Source organism: Lissotriton helveticus, chromosome 7, assembly GCF_964261635.1.
Source record: "Lissotriton helveticus chromosome 7, aLisHel1.1, whole genome shotgun sequence".
Taxonomy (NCBI): domain Eukaryota; kingdom Metazoa; phylum Chordata; class Amphibia; order Caudata; family Salamandridae; genus Lissotriton; species Lissotriton helveticus.
In genome coordinates this window covers 787,384,320-787,403,666 of record NC_136068.1, presented here as the reverse complement: position 1 = coordinate 787,403,666, position 19,347 = coordinate 787,384,320, and the positions used below count along the sequence as shown (strand labels likewise).

Here is a 19,347-nt window from a genome sequence, read left to right as displayed (position 1 = left end):
GAAAAAATATAGAATGCAGAAATATCGAATTCCTATCTACAAACAGGTAAGTACAAAAATATCAAATCAAAAATATTGTTTTTAAAAATATAGTTGGTCAAAATATCGAATTTTTTGAAATGTCTTAAAAGTAATTTAAAATTAATGAAATAATAAATATAACATTTACTATTACCACTCCAGTGAGTGCAACAGTAGGGAAAGCGTTGGATAGCGTAGGGGTAAAAATTACTATTCCCACTCCAGAGAGTGCAACAGTAGGGAAAGCGTTGGAAAGCGTAGGGGTAAAAATTACTATTCGATATTAAATTGCTTACCTTCAATTCGATATTTTTCACCACTATATTCTGTCCATTCGATATTTTGTCCATTCTATATTTTGAATTTGATATTTTTTCTTGTTACCAAGTCATTGAGACCATGTACGAAATACATCATGCTGATCTTAGAACCCCTCTCTGAACCTTTGGCACCCTGCCACCCTGATTGTCCACAGCATATGCATAAGCATAGGCATACTGTTTTTAGAATGTTAATGAAAGTGACACCTCTGGACAGATGTACAATATTGATTAGTGAGCTGCACTTTGGGTGAATGCTCACAGTGTTTTGTTGTTTAGCTTTTGTTTTAGTTTTTGTATTTTAAGGCAGCCATTACATTTAGACCAAATGTTTAGTGAGGCCTGCTGTGACTAACTCTTATTCTTGTTTTGGTAAAGAGGTGTCTTTTGCACTTATTTTAAGTGTTGGTTTTGAAGTTGATATGACAAAAATATTATTATTTATCAATAAAGATGTTTATATACTTGTGAAATTTTAGGAAAGAAAGGTTGTTTTTTTCTCCTTAAATATAGGATAGACCTGCGTTCCCTCTACTCGCACCTAAAAATGCAGCCTTCATTTTTAGGTTGAGCCTCAGCAGCGCATGTTCTGCTCTGCGAGCCATGCTATATTGAGTTAGGGATGTGAAGCCCCGCCCATTTTCCACCCATATTTTTCATTGGCTTCTATTATTGTCCTGTGTAAATGCTGGTTTGTGACTCCTGATTCGCCTTGTTCATCCCTCCTTAGTACCGCCTTGCCTTCATTTGAAACCTCCCATGGCAACTGGCCCTTTTACTTCTGTTGCGACAGGGGTCTGTTTGAATTGGTCTTATAAGCACTACTTTCTTCAATGGGTTTTGCCCTACTGCAGGCATGACGTGTTTTCCTTACATTTAGCGCGCCATACACACTTTCACTTTCAAAGCTGTTGTTTCAGGGAAAGAGGAGAAAACGAAAGTAGCGCTTTAACTGGCCCCCTCTGTAATGTGACGCTAATGTGTTAGCGTGTGAGTGAAAACAATCTGGTCAATATGCGGCCACTCCTTTGCTTGATTTAGTTATTTTCCTATACTTAAGACCTTTTTTTCATTTATTTACCCCTTACGTCCTGAGGCTGCAGTTTGGAACAAAAATGGCAGAGAAAGACGACATTTTAACAAAAGTGTTTCTTTCTTTTTTTAATCCATTTCACACAGCGGAACAAATGAAGGGGAGGAAAGAGAAGATAAGAACTGCTTGCTGAAGTTAGTTTTCCTCCAGCAAGCTTGAACGAGGGAGGACATGGTGCTCCACGCAGTAGTGGCCCGTGGTGGGAGTGCTGCACGGTATACAACCTTTACAACGAAACTTTTACAACGACCTACCATTACAACGCAACTTTTACAACGCAAACTATTACAACGCATTGCGCTGGGGGGCGCTCTAGGATAGGGAATAGGTTAATTTACTATCCAATAACCTTCCCTACTATCCACGGGGACTGGAGTTGGAATAGTAAATTAAACTATTCACTATCCAGCACCCTAAAGCGCTATGCGTTGTAATGGTATGCGTGGTAAAAACCGCGTTGTAAAGGTAGGCGTTGTAAAAGTATGCGTTGTAACGTCATACATCCGTGCTGCATGGCGTCGACATGGGGCAGAGGAGGGGCAAATGCGATGCAGCGCGCGCAGCAAAATTCGTTGTATTTATTTATATGTTTACTTACCGTGTAATCCATAGTTTACTACCACCACCCTGCCCTCCGCCGCACCGCCCATCAACGGCCGGCAGCACTCCCACCAGAGGCCGCTACTGGCTCCAAGGACCACTGACTTCCCTCACCCCTCTCTTGCACCCACTTCCGTCCCAAGCCTGAAGTTCGGACAGACTATGCCAAAGAGAGACAACATTTCCAACAAAATGTTTCTTTCTTCTTTGAATCAATTCTACAAGGGAACAAATGAAGGGGAAGGTGAAAGCTGCTTGTTGAAGTCACGGTTTTCCTTCAGCAAGCTTGAACGAGGGAGAACATGGATATCCAAGGACCACCTCACATCCCCCTCCCCCTTTCCACCTCCCCCATCCCCTTTCACCTGATCTGGCAGGACAGAACGCAGTGACAAGCGCTGTGTGGACACAACTGCTCTTCCCCCAGCTCTCCACCCACCTGCCAACAAGCATTTGCAATGCAATAGGTCTCATATTTGTGAGTGTTCAAGCTATTGGCATTGTAAATGACAATGCCTTTTATTTATGTATCATACCAAAACGTAAATAAAAGGCATTCTCATTTACAATGCCAAGATCTCAAACTCTCTCAAATGCAAGACCTATTGCATTGCAAATGCTTGTTTTTGTTAAAATCAAATTGCCTTTCTCTCCACCATCTCTCCAGTTTTATTTTTCACTTTTTTTAAACAATTCTCGAGCACCTCTTCTTTCACTGACCAGCTGTAGAAATGTAATTTATTTTTTGCTCCTGTTGAATTATAGCACGTCATGCACCACGAGTAAAATATTTAAAGGAACGTGTTTGCTTGATGTTTTTTCCTATTTTGTGGAGTCCTCTCGGAGATTTTGCATTGTTTGGTTCTGCTGCAATGACAGCAGACCTGTCCTGCATACAGAAAGGATTCATACAACACTTGTTTGGGGTTCTTTGCCATGCCATGCGAATGGGACCTGCTAAACCGTCATAACGAGAGCGCTCCTTGCGGCCTGGAAGAGAGTGATTTGAATGTGAGAATGTTTCCTTTTGCTGTTATAAAGAAAATCTAAGAAACCATAGGACAAAGCTCTGAGGACCCAAATATAATAGCCTAGTGAATCAAGTTTATCACAAGCTTGGTTCATTATTGAATTGCCCTTTTACAGAGTATTCAGTAGAGAACCCAGCAGTAGTTTAAATTATGTCCTACAGGTTTATGTATTATTCTTTTTGACATTTTTCTTTATATTTATTCATACTTCCCTAGTTCGCATATTATTTGTACATGCTGTGGTTTTTGGTCAGTGAAAAGTGAAGCTGCAACTTTTACATTTCCACAATCATTTAACAGATACATTTACATTAGCATTTGAGTGTATGTAGGGTATTAGTGCACTTATGCGGTTACATGCATTAAAACAATACATAAAAACACCTTTGAGCATTACCACTTTAGTACAAGCATGTGTGCACAACATCTATTTACGTTTTATTGGGAATTCTTATTCCATTTATTCACACCCAGTGCTGTCAATATGCATCGCTACTCTAGAGGCATGGACCTCATGATTAACAGCATGGAGACACTCAAAAAAGGATCTAAGTACCTCGGGCAGATTTACAAGCCCCCTGCGCCAACAGTACGTCACTTTTCGTGACGTACTGGTGGCGCAGGGGGCTCCTCCATATTTACAAGGACAGGAAAAGTCCCCCTGCTAAACTTTTTCTCTCCTTGTAAATACGGCCCCTTCACACGCAGCACTTTGCGTTGCTGTGGGTGTTCCCACGCAACACCCATGTACAAGACACATCTCCAGATTTACGAGAAATCGTAAATCTGTTGATGCGTCTGAATGCCATGCCACCCTAGAGGCGGCGTAGCAAGGCACAATGAGGAGATATGTTTTGATTTCTCCTCGTTTTTTCCTCTTTCAATGCGTGCTGCATTCTACAGCACGCATTGAAAGAGGAAAATACATGTAGTGATTGTTTTTGTGCAGGAAGGTGCCCCTTCCTGCACAAAACCTATCTCCCCACGACGCAGACATCGTAGACCAACGGTGCAAGGGTGCCTGTGCCAGCGCATGGCTGCAGTTTGTGCGCCAGCACGGGGGAAACACAGAGATGCGACATATCCTGTAAATATGTTGCATCCCTGTGCTTCTGAAGTGCCGCAGCATGGCGCAGCCAAAGGGCTTGCTGTGTCACGCTGTGGCACTTCCTTGTAGATCTCCCTCTACATTTCCCTGTTTTAAAACACAGACACGAAAAAAAATCGTTTTTTCTCTCTGTAAAGTTTGGTAAAAGTGGAAAACTGGAAGCCTTAGTTATACTTGGGGAGTGTGGAACACATGGGTTAGGATTGGACTCTATTAAGCTCGGCAGTGTCCAAAAAAGTATGAATCAAAATGAGCCTTAACAATAAAGGAAGAGAATGGTTAAAAGCAGCATCAAACGGATATAAAGATTGTGTTCTAAGTGTGTGGTGAACACGTGGTGAAAGAAATGCGAACGGCACAAAGTGAAAACACGTGAAAATATTAACCCGCGACCGGACATCAGTTGATCGATATTATGCATGAATAAACAATCAGTCCAGTTCTTCATTTGAAGAATCATGACATTATACAAATCCGTATGGCTGCCGAAGTTTGTCAACGGCGTTTCGCCCTTCATCAGTTTACAGTCATCATCAGGAGAATATAAACCCAATGAATAGGATTGCTGCCTGAGGAGTTACTAGGAAACAGTTGGATGCAGGTAAAGGGATCAAACATTCTGACTATTCTGCGTGCGGAAGGAACAGATGGCCAGAGCAGATATCAGACCTCCTAAGGGAGTCAATAGGAGGGAAAATGATCTCGAGTAGTTTGCCGGGCCGTTAGTACACAGCGCCCCTGCATGTGAGAGGATTCACTCACTGCAGACCATGCGTTTGTGACGAGATGTGTGATCGTGATTGATTCCCTCACCAATACCTCGTCTCCCATGATCATTGCCAGCATCCGACCATTTCCTGGAAACTCCTTTCTACCATATTGTCAAATATATGTTTGTATTAACTCCGTTGCCTTATTGTTCTTTGTTGCAATGCCAGACACAGGCCTCCAATAGATGCACAACTCCATTATTACTTACCTAGAATCTGAGGGGCATATTACCAACAACTAGCGATATTTATCGCTAAATGGGCTTAGCGAGTTTTTTTTTATCGCCAAGCATTGTCGGATATCATCGCAGAGATAATCTGCTTTTAGCAACGCTTATCTCTAAAGCGATAAAATATCCAACGATAGCGGCGGAATGCGTGAATATCGCTGAGAATACAGCGATATTCACGCATTAACGCCAATAGGGTCTTAGCCATATTATCCACCTCCTATTGGATATAATGGCTAAGAACTGGTCTGAGCAGGCGTTAGTTTTTGAAGATATTCGCGAATATTTCCATCGCTACGCCTGCCTTGATAATAGGCGATAGCGATGTTAGCGACTGTTTTCAGTCCCTAACAGGTTGGGTACGCCCACTTTGCATGTCATTAGCGATAAATATCGCTGACATGAAAAGCGGGCCCCAAACCGCTCGCTATCGTTTCATAAACTTTATTCGACAATTAAGTCATAAAAGTATACATGGAATGCACAAATATTAGTTAAAAAAGCCATTAAAAAAATCGTACAATAAATATTTAAAAGGAATATTAAACTACAATAGACTATTGCCGAATTAGAATTTAAAAGGATCATAAAATCAATTTCATCAATATACATTTGGTCCAGAGGAGTATTGCACAATAACTCACAAGAATTACCCCTAGTATACATAGGCGAAAGCAGCTTAATCTTCACATAGTTACAGCTATATGTTTTGTGCGGATTACCCAAGCCCATTTCAAGAATTTAGCCACGGCAACAGCAATTCTAGGCGTCGGGTCCATAGAAAGGATTCTCAGAGCCTCACCATGCCTATCTATCCCAAGCAATTTACATATAGGCTTGATCCACGTCGATCTGGGGGCAGTGTACAGGGGACAGAAGAGTAGAAGATGGCTTAGTGTCTCTTGTTCCTCCCCACACTTAGGACATCTGTCGTTACCATTTTTGCCTGCCCATTTTACTGTGAAAGATCTTACTGGGAATGCGCCTACCCTAAGCTGAAAATAGAGCTTGCGATCCTGTTGTTTCCCAATAATGCCCCAATATTGTTCCAGTTTTGGTCGGGCCTTGACATCCATGAAACGACCTGTTAAGTGCGAGGAGAGACCCTCTGTCCTCTCTTCTGTAATCACCATCTCCCAATACTTTTCTTTTAATAATTTTTTGGAGGGGAAAGCAGCGTTTTCCGGGTCCTCCCATAGATCCCTCATTCCCAGTTTGAAAAGTATCGATCTAATGGCCTTGAGCCAATGTATTCTTTGGCACGTATCCTCAGCCATTATCTCCCTTAGGCCCTGAGCATAATGCTGTAGTTCTTCTGTGGTCCATAAACGGTGCCAGTAAAGTAATGGCCGCAGAAAGGCAAGATCCTGGACCGCCTTTTTCCCAAGGTCCCACATTAGCGGTATTAACGGGGTACTTATGGGAACGCTAGTAGCTTTTCGCAGAAATTCATTTTCTGCTAGCGTTAACTTTCTTAGATCTTCAAATCCCCAAAGTTCGGCTCCATAGAGGGCCGAACTTAACACCTTCATCCTGTATACTTCCAATAAGGGGCTGATGAGCTTTGTTGTTGAAGAGGTGAATTTTTTCAAAAGGATACCTGCCTGCTGGCGGAGTGTTAGCACCGCAATATCTAAGTGACTGGACCACCCCAGATCTCTCTGAAGGGTGACTCCCAGGTAGGTGAAGGCATCTACCAGCTCCAGCGGGGAATCATTCATATTAATCAACCCTCTGAAAGGTCTATTTGTCTCACACGTTTTACGGCCGGTCAGGACCATATACTTGGTTTTTGCCGTGTTTATTTCTAAGCCCCTATCCAGACAAAAATCTTCGAAACGTTTCAGTGCTTGCTGGAGTCCACTCGGAGTCTTTGAAATGATGAGGGTGTCGTCCGCGAACATGAGGATCGGGACCCGCTCACCAGAAATCGCAGGGGCATCAGTACGGACCAGGAAGAAGAAATCCGCAACCCCATTCACAAAGAGCGAGAACAAGGTTGGCGCCATAACGCAACCTTGCCTCACTTCCCGCTCCACCGGAAAGGGCTCCGTAACCTCCCCCTGACGACCCCACCGAACCCGAGCGAAGGTACCCTCATGTAGGCGGACAATCAAGCTCAGCAATTCAGGTGCAATCCCCGGCCCCGCTAGGACTTTCCATAGTGTATTGCGTGGGACCAGGTCAAAAGCCGCCTTTAGATCAACAAAAACGGCATACAAGGTACCCTTTTCCAGGACCACGGTACGCCAATATAACATGATAAACTGGAAAACCTGGTCTATGGTACTTGTTTTTGGGCGGAAACCAGCCTGGAGGTGGCTCAAAATATTATCATTATCCATCCAGGTCTGGATTCTGCCCAAAACCAGCTGTCCCATGATTTTTTGTAAGCAGTCAATTAGACTTATTGGCCTATAATTGGCTGCAAGCGACTTGTCACCCTTTTTATACACCGGCACTATTTCTGCCCCTTTCCATGAGATAGGGACTTCCATCCCTTGGGCTATGGCATTTGCCACATACAAGATATATAATCGCCAACGCCCTCTGTTATTCTGCGGGTACACAATCCATGCCGGTAGCACGACCCTCAGTGACTTGGTCCAATGCCCTATCCACTTCTCCCAGAGAGAAGATAGGCTCCTTATACACAGAATGAACAAAATCTCCTTCGCTAATACCAGTAACATTACTGGCATATTGGGGCTTAAAGCAGTCGACCCAAGAGTTTCGGTCAACATTATTATGAGGGCTCTCACGATGTCCTCACCTGTCCCATTTAAAAATTTCACAGAAGAGTTTGGGGTTCTTTGCAGAGCACGCCACTTTAAGATCCTGCCACAGGCCCTCTTCCCAATCCCTTTTGGCAGTGTGTTGCTTGAGCCTATAGTTCGCACGAGCCAGTCTTATTGTACCCATATCTTTGGACTTTAAGGCTAGACCCGGCTCTCTCCTAGCTTGGCGGCAGGAGCGGTCATACCAGCTCTCTGGTTTTTTAATTTGAATTCTTCTTTTTCCTAAGCTAGGTTTACAGAAGTATGTTTTCAGATTGATGAAGAGCCTATTGTGTGCCTCTAAGAAAAAATTAAGGGGAGATCCATTCAAGGTGACTTCCTCCATAGCCTTTAGAGCCCCTTCCAGGTCTCCCTCAATATTACCAATTATATCCTGATGCTCTGCGACTTGACACCATTTAAGATGGCGCTCATCATTTGCCATGACTAGATCCGGAAGAGTATACCCCTCATGAGCGTCAGCCACTATATGAATACCCAGGTTAAACATTGCAGTCAGGGGATTGTGGTCGCTTTCAATACGAGTCACTACCTCCATATCAAGGAGAGTAGACCACATCTTGAGAGGGACAAGTAAATAATCAATGTTACTTGCCCTAGCACCATTGTCGAAAGTTTCCTTTCCCATTTTATCTGACAATGTGCGCCCGTTGGCAGCCCTCAGCTCGTTTTCCATACAGAGGCCCTTTAACTGGATGGCAGCCTCAGTCCATTTTCTTATGGGTTTAGTACCGAGCTGAGGAACTCCCCACCTAGCATCCTCCTCCTCTGTTAAGTGTATATCATCCAAACCAAGGGGTTCAAAAGTGGTGTTAAAGTCACCGGCAATCAATGACATTATGGTACTGGGGGTAGCCTTTAGTAATGTATCCAGTTCTGCTACAACTTCAGATTTCTTACCACCTTGAAGCCCCCTAGCATAAACATTATAAATGTTGATTTCTAAATTGGCAGGGAAACTAAATCTAACACCAAGAATGTCATTACATACAATAGGGAGCAACTGGGTATAACATTTTAAGGACTGCATGACCCATATCCATAGACCCCCCATAGGTCGCCCTTTAGTTTTTTTTACAGCAGGGACAAAAAAGTTCAAATAACCCACTCTAAACATTGGTTCAACTGCCCAAACCTCTTGAAACAAACAAATGTCAAAGCGGTCAATTAAATCTGCCCAAGCCTGCGAGTTTAGTTTAGACCCCAATCCCGCCACGTTCCATGAGACCAACAATGTCTGACATAGTGGTCCGTCAGATGATGTGGCCAGTTCACCCCGTACGGGACATCCCCCTGTGCCATGATGTATATTATACTGCCTGTCCAAGGACTGATCTACAACTGGTGCCTCAATAATGATATCACATATGCTGGTTTGGTCAGCCTCAACCAACCCTTCATCTTTGCTGCTCTGAACGGACACATTCCCTTTCCCAGTCTCCATCCCCTCCCTTCCGTCCACACCCCTACTACCCGGGATGGACCTTCTTGGCTCATACTGTCAATCACAGTCCCCTAACCCCGACAAGGCCTGGAATCTGTTGAACAACCTTATGTTCCCTAAGGGGCAGATGTTTGGTACAGTTCCCTGAGAAACATGTCCCTCTCAAAGGAAACCGGAGTAGAGGGGCAATAGAAATAAGCTAAGGGTAGAGCTTGTATCCCAATGGACTGATCATTTTGAGGCCAGTTACAGATAAAATTGACACATATCTGGTCTCTGAAATTAATAATGATACAGTCTCCTGCTACCGTCTTGCATCCCCTGCCTATCCAATTGACTCTCCTAGCACCCATGATTTCAGATCGCATATTAGCTGGCAATGGGCGGTACTTGTTAAGCCAGAAGATACACTTATGCTTTAAGTCTAGGTATGATTCTCGTTTCCCACGAACTAGTGGGGGGACCCCTACCAAGACTACCACAAAGGGGGCTGATTGAGGAGGGAGGTCGATATAAGGTAGGGGAGGCTCGCTGTGAGCCCTGGTTAAAGCAGGCAAATTTAGCTGTCTATCATTCAACTTAGTTCCATCACCCTGATTTCTCTCTTTATTCAATGGTTTTGCTCCCATCCCTATATGATTGAGTACCGGGGGAGCGTCTGTCCGAGACAAAGTAATTTGTGGCGTCCCACTAACTTGATGTATATTTCCCACTCCTGTCAGAACAGCGGGTTGTGTATTGGTAGTTTGTCCCTTGTTAGCAGCCAAGGTTGGCCTTGCTGTCTGGCCTAACCCGGTACCACTATTAGAGTTAGTTGGACCATTGTCTACAGGTGTTTTGCCCTTGCAATATGAGCACTGCGACTTGGTCCTGCCTGTTTCTGAACTGATGCCAATGAAAGTTTAAGGCACACCAATCTGTTTTCAATAGAGTCCAGCCGTTCATGCAATGGGTGACAGATTTTCTTAAAGGTGCCCTCCAGTCTTTTCCAGAAAGAAGGACCCAAATCCAGACATGGATCCTCCCCCCTATTGTCCAAATGACTTCCCTGCCCACTTCTATCAGCCCTATCCAATTGTACAGTGCTGATTGGTGGCGTCGCTACTGGGTCATCAGGAGGAACAATACTTTTGCAAGATCTTGCTTTTTTTTCCTCCAGCGTTCGTTTGTGGCCCAGGGCGTTTCCTTTTTGCTTGCACCCTCCCCTTTGGCTGGACCACAATTGCTTTTACTTGGCCAGCAGATCGAGTCTTAATTTTAGGGGATGGGCCTCTAACCATATCGCTGCTGGGAACTCCTTTTCTTGGAGAGTTATCACTTATGTTCATGATAGTTACTGGTTGGGGTGACAAAGTAGTTGCCACTCCTGATGGAGGAAGCGTACCCTGTGAATCAAATTGTAAATGTGTCGGTGATTTGGCATCTGCCAGGGGGCCCAGGGAAGACCTTTTGTGGAAGGATGTATCCAAGGATAGTCTTTTCTCGGTAAGTTCTATATCCTTGGCAAGTACAGTTGATACCCTTATGAGAAAGTTATCTAGGGTTCCTAATAGTGATCTACCCGTTGATTTCCTGCTGCTAGGACCACCATCTTGTGAAGTAGCCATCCTTTCTAAATCTTGCGTGATGCTCGGTTCGGTAACAGTTAGTAAATAATTAACTTCCTATTTCTTTCCAGAGCAACACTAACCTTATTGGTGCTGTGACAGGTGTCAGAGGGGTGGCCCGTCCCGTCCTTATCCGGTCTTGAACGGGCTTAAACGGGCCCGCCCTTGGCCCGGGCTTCGCCCGGCGCCGCCCGCGCGCATCCCGCGACGCGGAGGGAGCCGCGGTGTTATAGCGCCTCCAGGCACGGAAGTCGGCGTGGGTGGGCAGGGAGGAACCAGCAGGAATTATGGGGCTTGTAGTCCCCCCTCTCTGCGGCCGCTTGTTGTAAATAGCGGCGGCGGGGGGGAACAAGCAACCAGGTCCCGGCACGCTCCAAGCGTGATTGAGCAGCACAGCAAAGGGCTCCCGCCCGACAGGAAAACAAAGAAACCGGCGAGTCAGCAACCCGCTCCACCGAGGCAGCCGCGATGTTTTAGCGCCTCCAGGCGCGGAAGTCGGCGTGGGTGGGCGGGGAGGAACCAGCAGGAATTGTGGGGCTTGTAGTCCCCCCTCTCTGCGGCCGCTTGTTGTAAATAGCGGCGGCGGGGGGGAACAAGCAACCAGGTCCCGGCACGCTCCAAGCGCGATTGAGCAGCACAGCAAAGGGCTCCCGCCCGACAGGAAAACAAAGAAACCGGCGAGTCAGCAACCCCCCGCTCGCTATCGCCTACAAGCTGTCGCTAACTGCTGTTAGCGACAGCTTGCTAATAGGGCGATAGAATTATCGCCGCTTAGCTGCCAAAAACGGACGCTAAAGCGGGGATGTTCTCTTATCGCCCTCCTTGATAATGTGTAATTCCTAAGTCTCATCTAATATAACAGTATTATGTTGAAAATGTTCAATGAATTTTTAGGAGAGTCTAAACAAACAATAAATTCAGACTGAAAATGTAATTGGGAGAAAAGTGAGAAAAGCTTAAAACATATAAAATCAAAATTCAATTTCAAATCTTGACGTTCATTGCTTCAGCGCACTCCAGGGTTTCACAGCATCAGACTGCAGTGACATAATATATTGGTATGTAAGTTTTATTGAGTGTACTCAGATATAAATCTCTTGCACTGGGCCTCGGCCCCAATAGGTATTCTCCAAAAGCAAAGTTTTTGAATCTCTTTCTATTAGACTATAACAAACAATAGGTGTCCCTGTCGTTTCAAAACCATCTTCACATGGGCTTCAGCCAGTATTGCCTGAGTCATGCATAGTACAGAACTAAGCACAGTTTAATATGAAAACGTATCATGGAATATTGAATGGAATTATAGCAACAGGAAGAGTCCCAGCAATCCTGAACTCCTCAAAGTAAGACTTCGTTAGTATCTGAATTTTTTGTTTATTAGTTATACATTCTGACATATCTCACACCTAGCCAGATCCAACTAGAAGAACTGCCAGCATACTTGTTGGAGACACACGATCACAGCTACATGTGCGATCGATGAAGAAGTGCTAAGAAACCAGAGACCAGAACAATGTCATGTGCGTGGTATTTAATCCATGAAAATCTAGTCTCTTGTGGGCAGATTTTTTAATCAATTTGGGTTTAAGGACCCGTGATGGTATATGTGGGTCTTATCATCTTGTTCACTATACATTTCATAGCTTTAAAGCTGATAGCATTATAAAGTACGGTCAAAGGTGATTGATCTTAGTGTTGTGCTTCTACATAAAATCAATTGCTACCCTTTGTTGATTAGATTGGTGGATTAGACAGATCTGTTACTTGCCACTTCCTTAATCCTAGGCCTGTCATTCAGGTTGCTCAGAATATTAATGGTACAGATCAGGTCTTCAAAACTCATCTGATGTTAAATCACTTTATGGCACCACTAAATTAGTATCTGTCAGAATAGGCTAATTCTCACACAATCAATGTACAATTTTATTTAGTAAAAAAATAATTCACACAAGTTACACTCAATTTAAGGAATAGTGCCATGGAGGTTCTGATGAAGGCATATTTCTGTGAGCCCATTTGTTGCTAGATAATGGCAGTGAAACAATATAAACTGGCCAACCAAGAGTGCTGCCCAGGGAAATCTTTATTTAGGCAGATATGAAGTTGCTTGGTTAAGCACTACCTACATTTAAAAACCACAAGGATACTGGGACCATAGTTTATAAAACCTATGGCAATCAAGAGAAGGTAAGTGATTCAAACATGTGGGAGGATCACTGTTAAGAGAAGGTGCTCTTCTGCATCCTGATGAGCAGTGGCCTATTCGGGAATGGGCCTAATCCCAAGATTGATTACGTAGTTAGTGAATGGCAATGATTTGGTGATGCATTTTTCCAATGTGCATAGAAGGAGTTCTACTTCACATGATTTGGGTAAAAACAAATTCTAGTTGACAGTCTTGATTCTGTTAATCATATCAAATACCCATATACAGAAAGGATGACTGTAGGCTCTCAGACAGCAATAGGTCCATTTCTTCCATTTACTTGCGGCAAGCATCAAGATTTCCTAGAAGGTTATCCTCAGCTAAATAGGATGGCAATTTTGCCATCCCATAAAGGTTCCTATGAAAAGATGAAGCCATTTGAATCTGATATTACGAAAAATGTAAACACCAGGAAAGGGTGGCAGCTGATATGGTTGTAAATCTTAAATCTGCATTCCACTTCAATAGCAGGAGAATAATGTGTGAAAAATATTGATGCTAGCAGTGGCTCTCTGGCTAGTGAGACTATACCCTGGAGGTCTTTGCCTGAGTCAGGAATGGTCTGAGAGATGGATCTACAATTGATCCCATTGTGGGGTGTGGTGGAGCAACTTTCAAGTTTATTTATTTGCATAATTTGTTAAAACCATTGTGATACAAAAATATTTCATTTTAAAACAATATATACGTATAAAACTCCATACTTCAAATACCTTGTGTTTAAAAACTGTACTATCATTATACAAGTTTACAAATATGGGGTTAATTTCTTACAATTTTACATATTCCTCAGTGGCATCTCAGAACATCTGGCCTGGCTAGTCACTGATGAAGCATGTTTCCAGTACTGTTTTTTGCATACGGTGCTACCACCTTGGCTCGAACCGAAATTCACTACGGGCCGTACATACCAATTTTACTACATAATATGTAATAAAGCAGCTAATTGTGAACATCAGAATGATTGCAATAATTATTGTATGTCACGCATATGTTCCTAGGAAGAGGTTTAAGTTTGTGTTAATGGACAATGAAACAACCAAGTAGGCAATAAGCCCGTAAGCCGAACCTTGTTACGGTTTTGCAGATGTAACTGTGTTCTGGTAGATATATACGACCAGGGGCCATCAACGCTGATCTCTCTAAATCTGAGGCTTAAACAGCTGTGGGACCTACCACTTTTTGACTCTATGATGAAGTCAGAATTTCTTTCGCTCAGGAAGCATGTGCAGATTGGCCAGGTTACCCCTCTATTTCTTCTGAGAACTCATATGGGCGCTAGTCATGATCATGTGACACCGCATGTGGTGGACATTAAAGAGGTCCCTGAGGAACATTTCTTTCCTCAATACTCGGTTGCTCTTCCATTACTGTATATACAATCCTCACAAGGGTTACAGCAATTAGTGGAAGGGGGTGGTGGTATGTTTCCTGTTGATGAAGCCAAGGGTATGGTGCCTCCTTAGTTTCAAATGATAACTTAATGATAGTATATTATAATTTACTTGGGAGGCAGGCACCATTAGATTGTCATAGTTAGAGAGCAGAGGGATGAAGGCAGCCTTTTTCTGCAGAATTTTTAATACTTTGTGGTTGCTATGCAAAAATATTATTATGGGGCATGATATTCCAGCATGAGTCATTCAAGCATAGCAACTGATAACACTTGGTCCCCTAGCCGCAAAAAGTAGTAAGATCTTTTGTAGGAGCAAGAGCCTGAACGTTTTGAGAGTTACTTGCATTAGCAGTCATCAGAATCTTTCAAACATAGTATCTGTTGTAAACTAGCAGTTTTAAAACCTTAATAGGAAGAATATAGAAATCAGAATACATGAAAATAAGTTGTAATGGAGTAATTTGCAGTCATCATGATGTATAACCCAATATATAGTGAAATCCTTTGAGGAGTTAGTTGCTGAACTCAGCCTGCAGTGGAAGAGTTGCAGGACTCTGTGCACCATTTAGAAATAAAAATATCGTAGTGGCAAATTCTAGTGGGAACAACATGATTGCAATAGCGAAGAAGCGTAAAGCTCACTCATATGAGATCACGGCAACCGGGTTTAAGAACAGGAGGTGAAATTTCACTGTGAACAGGCATGGGGAATAAATGTAGAGGTAGAATTTAGGATTCAGAGTGGGAATATTTATGGGAAACGTAATTTGGAATGTCTCCATCTGTCAGCAGAGTGCAAACTCATTTTGTAATTGAATGTAAATGTAAATGTAAATCCGTATTTGTAAAGCGCGAGCTACTCACCCTTACGTGTCTCAAGACGAATGCAGCAATGTCGACATTGATTAAGTAGTACAGATGTCTTACTTCCGTGCAAGTGTGTTGGTGCTGTCAGAAACACATGTGCTGAGTAAAAATCCCTGTAACAGACATTCACGCACCATTTATATGTCTGATAATCATCATCATTGGCAGCACAACCCTCACACGTAAATATGTGGATCATGAGACATTGGGATCAGTCATGGGCCTTCAAATCCAAATAAAGGCTAGTACAATGATCAGCACAAACGCCACGCATTTTATGACCCAATAGAAATGCGTGAAGCGGGGGTCTATGTTGAAGTTTATGTTTGATCAATGCACTTCTTTTGCAGCTTTGTATAGCTGCAATAGTAATCGCTGTGTATCAGTTCATGTTCGTTGAAGTATGATGGCCATTAAAGAGTTTTCTAAATAGAACACACATCATAGATGGGTCAGGCTGTGGGAACGGAGTACGCAAACTACCATGATAAAGTTTTCACGTAATATAATAAAATAACTTATTGTAAACAAATAAGAAGGCAATGTGAGTGTGTCATAATTGAAATGTGTTGGGTTGGTTTGGTCATGTGTTCTCTGCCACTTAGCACCTATTTCTTTTTTTCTGTCTCTTGTTTACCCTCTCCTTGTGTTTTGTATTTCTTCTATATCCCTCAAATGCTAATAGCCAATACCTTTGTTAAATAGTACATTGATATACTAATTTGAAGTATTTACATGTCACTTACTGCGTAAACATGTGAGACTGAATAGCAATTATAAAGATCTAGGAGTTCTGAGCAATCAGGTTAAAAATATGTGTAACAATATATGTAATGCAATTGATTATTTGTTACTTAACCGTCAATAAAACTCATAAAGTAAAATGAACTCAAAACAACTCAAACATAAAAGAAAGAACTTACTTTTGGATGAAGTTTTGGAAATACCTGGGTTTTCATGAACTTTGTGTTGTTTCTTTGACAGGATTTGATACAAGTATTTTACCCATCTGCAAGGATTCCTTGGGCTGGATGTTCAACAAACTGGACATGAATTATGATCTGTTACTGGACCACACGGAGATCAATGCGATCTACCTTGATAAATATGAGCCGTGCATCAGGCCTCTCTTCAACTCCTGTGACTCCTTCAAGGACGGGAAGCTGTCCAACAATGAGTGGTGTTACTGCTTCCAAAAGCCAGAAGGTACTGTAGACTCCAATGTTGAATATTTAAAGAAATAGTCTTAACGTGAAGGTAAGTTACCAAAGCTATGTACCCAACACACTGCATGAGATCAATAGACATAAAAGACGGGGAGCAACAGCTGAGTGAGCACGGGCCCTGGGGCTAAACTGCTTGGTTGTGTTTCGAAAAGCTAAACACGGTTGCTTGGCAGTCACTTTAAGTGTGGTGAGAACCGCTGCACAAAGACAGAGACATTCTTATTTCATGTTTCGATATTTAACCATCTGAGAGTTTGGACGGGCTGGATATCCTCATATGAGTCTCAAGGGTTACCCTTGTTGGTTGGTGCTCGTTTCCTTCAGCCATTGCAATGCCCCCTTCTGCATACACTTCTGACCATTATTGTTTGCAAAAGAACAGCTGTAGTGTGTGCGCATCTTTGCACTCGAGTAGATACCCGGGATTTGCCAAGGGCCGAATATTATGTTGGTGTGACGATGCGTTTGTTTGTACATGAAGGGGCATCCACAGTTTCGTTTTTTTTTTAATATTCGTGTGTATCTGAGTGTGTCTGTGCTGCAGTTGATGGTACTCCATTGCAGATGTGCTGTACATTTGTGTGTACATTACGTAGCCACATTGTAAACCGAAGTCAGGATATTGTTTCTGGTTCCATCTATTGGAACAAAAAACATTCTTCGGTAAAACAAGCATGTACCAGGGCTTAGTTTGAGCCGGTGATTTTCCATGGGGCCAACCAGCACTCATTTTTGGGGACCAGCAGTTATTGTTCCTCATCAGACATTGACCAAGAGCAAGATATACAAAAAAATAAACTCAGGGAAAAGAAGGATGAAGAGAAAGGTGCAAAAACCATTACAAAGAGAGGAAATATAAACCTGCAACAGAAATAAACAGCATGGTGTGTCTGGCCGCGGGTTAACAAGCCATCAAGTGGATTCAAGGATTACGCATTTGGCACGTGACGTTTAATAACGTCAGCCGTGGGCTTCTTAGCTGAGATTCAGGCACCTGCACTCATTCTTTTCCAAATGAAGCACTGGCATGTGCACATTTGTTGTGAGGGTTTAGAGTTCCCAGGACAGTACACAAAACATTTCTGACTGGTGCTACTAGGCGAGTGTTTGCTCTAAAAACCTTTTACCATCCTATTTTGAAAATAGGATTCTGGAGGTCGAAATTGTGACAAGAATGTGCACATTTTCCATGTGTCATTTTGTTGTGCTGCTGATGAGTATTTGTGCTGTGTTATTCAAATGTGAATTTGTTTTTGTTGCATTTGTTTTATTGTGTTGCATTTTGTTTGCCTGCTATGTTGTGATGTGCTATCTTAAGTTTTAATTGTGGTGTTATGTTATGTTATCTTGAGTATGTTATTGTCAGAGCCTCTGGAATTAGGTGGCAGGGTTTTGGAAATTATGTAGCAAGAAAAGGCAAATTGTTCAGCATAAGGCAGCATATCTTGTGATAATATTACCTCATTGTGTTTTAATTTTTACACACTAACACTATCTGGACAAAGGTTTATTCCCATTACTACCAGTCAGATACCCGAATACAGAATTAAGCAACAAAAAGATGACCAGTTACTCTTAGCAAGGTGCCTTTTACTGTGTAGCAACATGTGTTGCCGCATTTTTACTCACTGCTGATCCTTTTAACCTAGAGACATTTTGGGGGGGTTACAATCTGCAGGTTATGCAGCAGATGAAGGATTGTATGAGAAATAGGGCAAATCCATAAATATGAGAAAAATTACGCAGACACAAAATTGCATAATTCCAGTGCCCAGAATTCTATTGCATTGTGTTTAATTCTTTACTTTAAATATCATAAAAAAACTCTTCTGTATTTTCACCCAAAAGCAGGCTATGCCTTGAAAGCTCCTGTGACAAGCAAGAACTTTTCACTTTCTAAGGTGGTAAAAAACCACGGCTCCAGCTCTTAAGATACCAGTCGGCCCAAATCTGTCTGCCGTCAGCGCTCACTTCATGCGAAACGGCCATGTATGTCAATATGCATCTTTGCATTAGGCTCAATAAAAGCTTCACTTATAGGGAGGCATAAAATATCTTAGCTTAAATGCACACACTGCACAAAACATTTCATTCAGTAAAGTAAAAAGTCCAGACCTCATTGGTCAATAGCCTTCATTAGAAACTCATTGGTAAAACAGTCTCAATGCATTAGATGAGCTTCCACAAACACACAATCCACCTGAATGTATGTGGGCCTACATATTTATTGTCCATGGACATATTTCTGGTGTATTGTGTTCACTCCTGTGGAACACATTTTACGCTGCATTTTTCAACTATCTCGCAAGTTCAAGGAAGACTGCTCTTCAGTTAAGTAAGAAAGATTAATGCGTGCTTTAAAGTCATTTTTAATGCTAGTCTGATATTGCCACAATCCTTTATCTCGCATGGTTTGCCCTTGCTTTTACATCAGTTTCAGCAACAGCTTGGTAAATAAATAAATGTGCTTACATCCTCGCTGCGCCTTGACATAGTCGACTGAAAAAGCCAATTGAAGAAAAGTGCTGACAGGGAATTTTTAGACCGAGTCCCTCAAGCAGGGATACCCACAATAGTCTTTTTGTTGCTCGCTGTGAATATATGAGCATGCACCCTGCTCCTATTACCTC

The 19,347-nt window shown here is 42.6% G+C and overlaps 1 protein-coding gene across 1 annotated transcript in view; it reads left to right on the top strand.

Annotated features, from left to right (window-relative positions):
- The window catches only part of SPOCK1 (SPARC (osteonectin), cwcv and kazal like domains proteoglycan 1), a 1,053,799-nt gene that overhangs the window by 942,566 nt on the left and 91,886 nt on the right, over window positions 1-19,347 (top strand). The window contains exon 6 of the mRNA XM_078653334.1: window positions 16,476-16,697. Coding sequence (XP_078509460.1) covers window positions 16,476-16,697 — 222 coding nt within the window. The remainder of the gene's footprint in view (window positions 1-16,475; window positions 16,698-19,347) is intronic.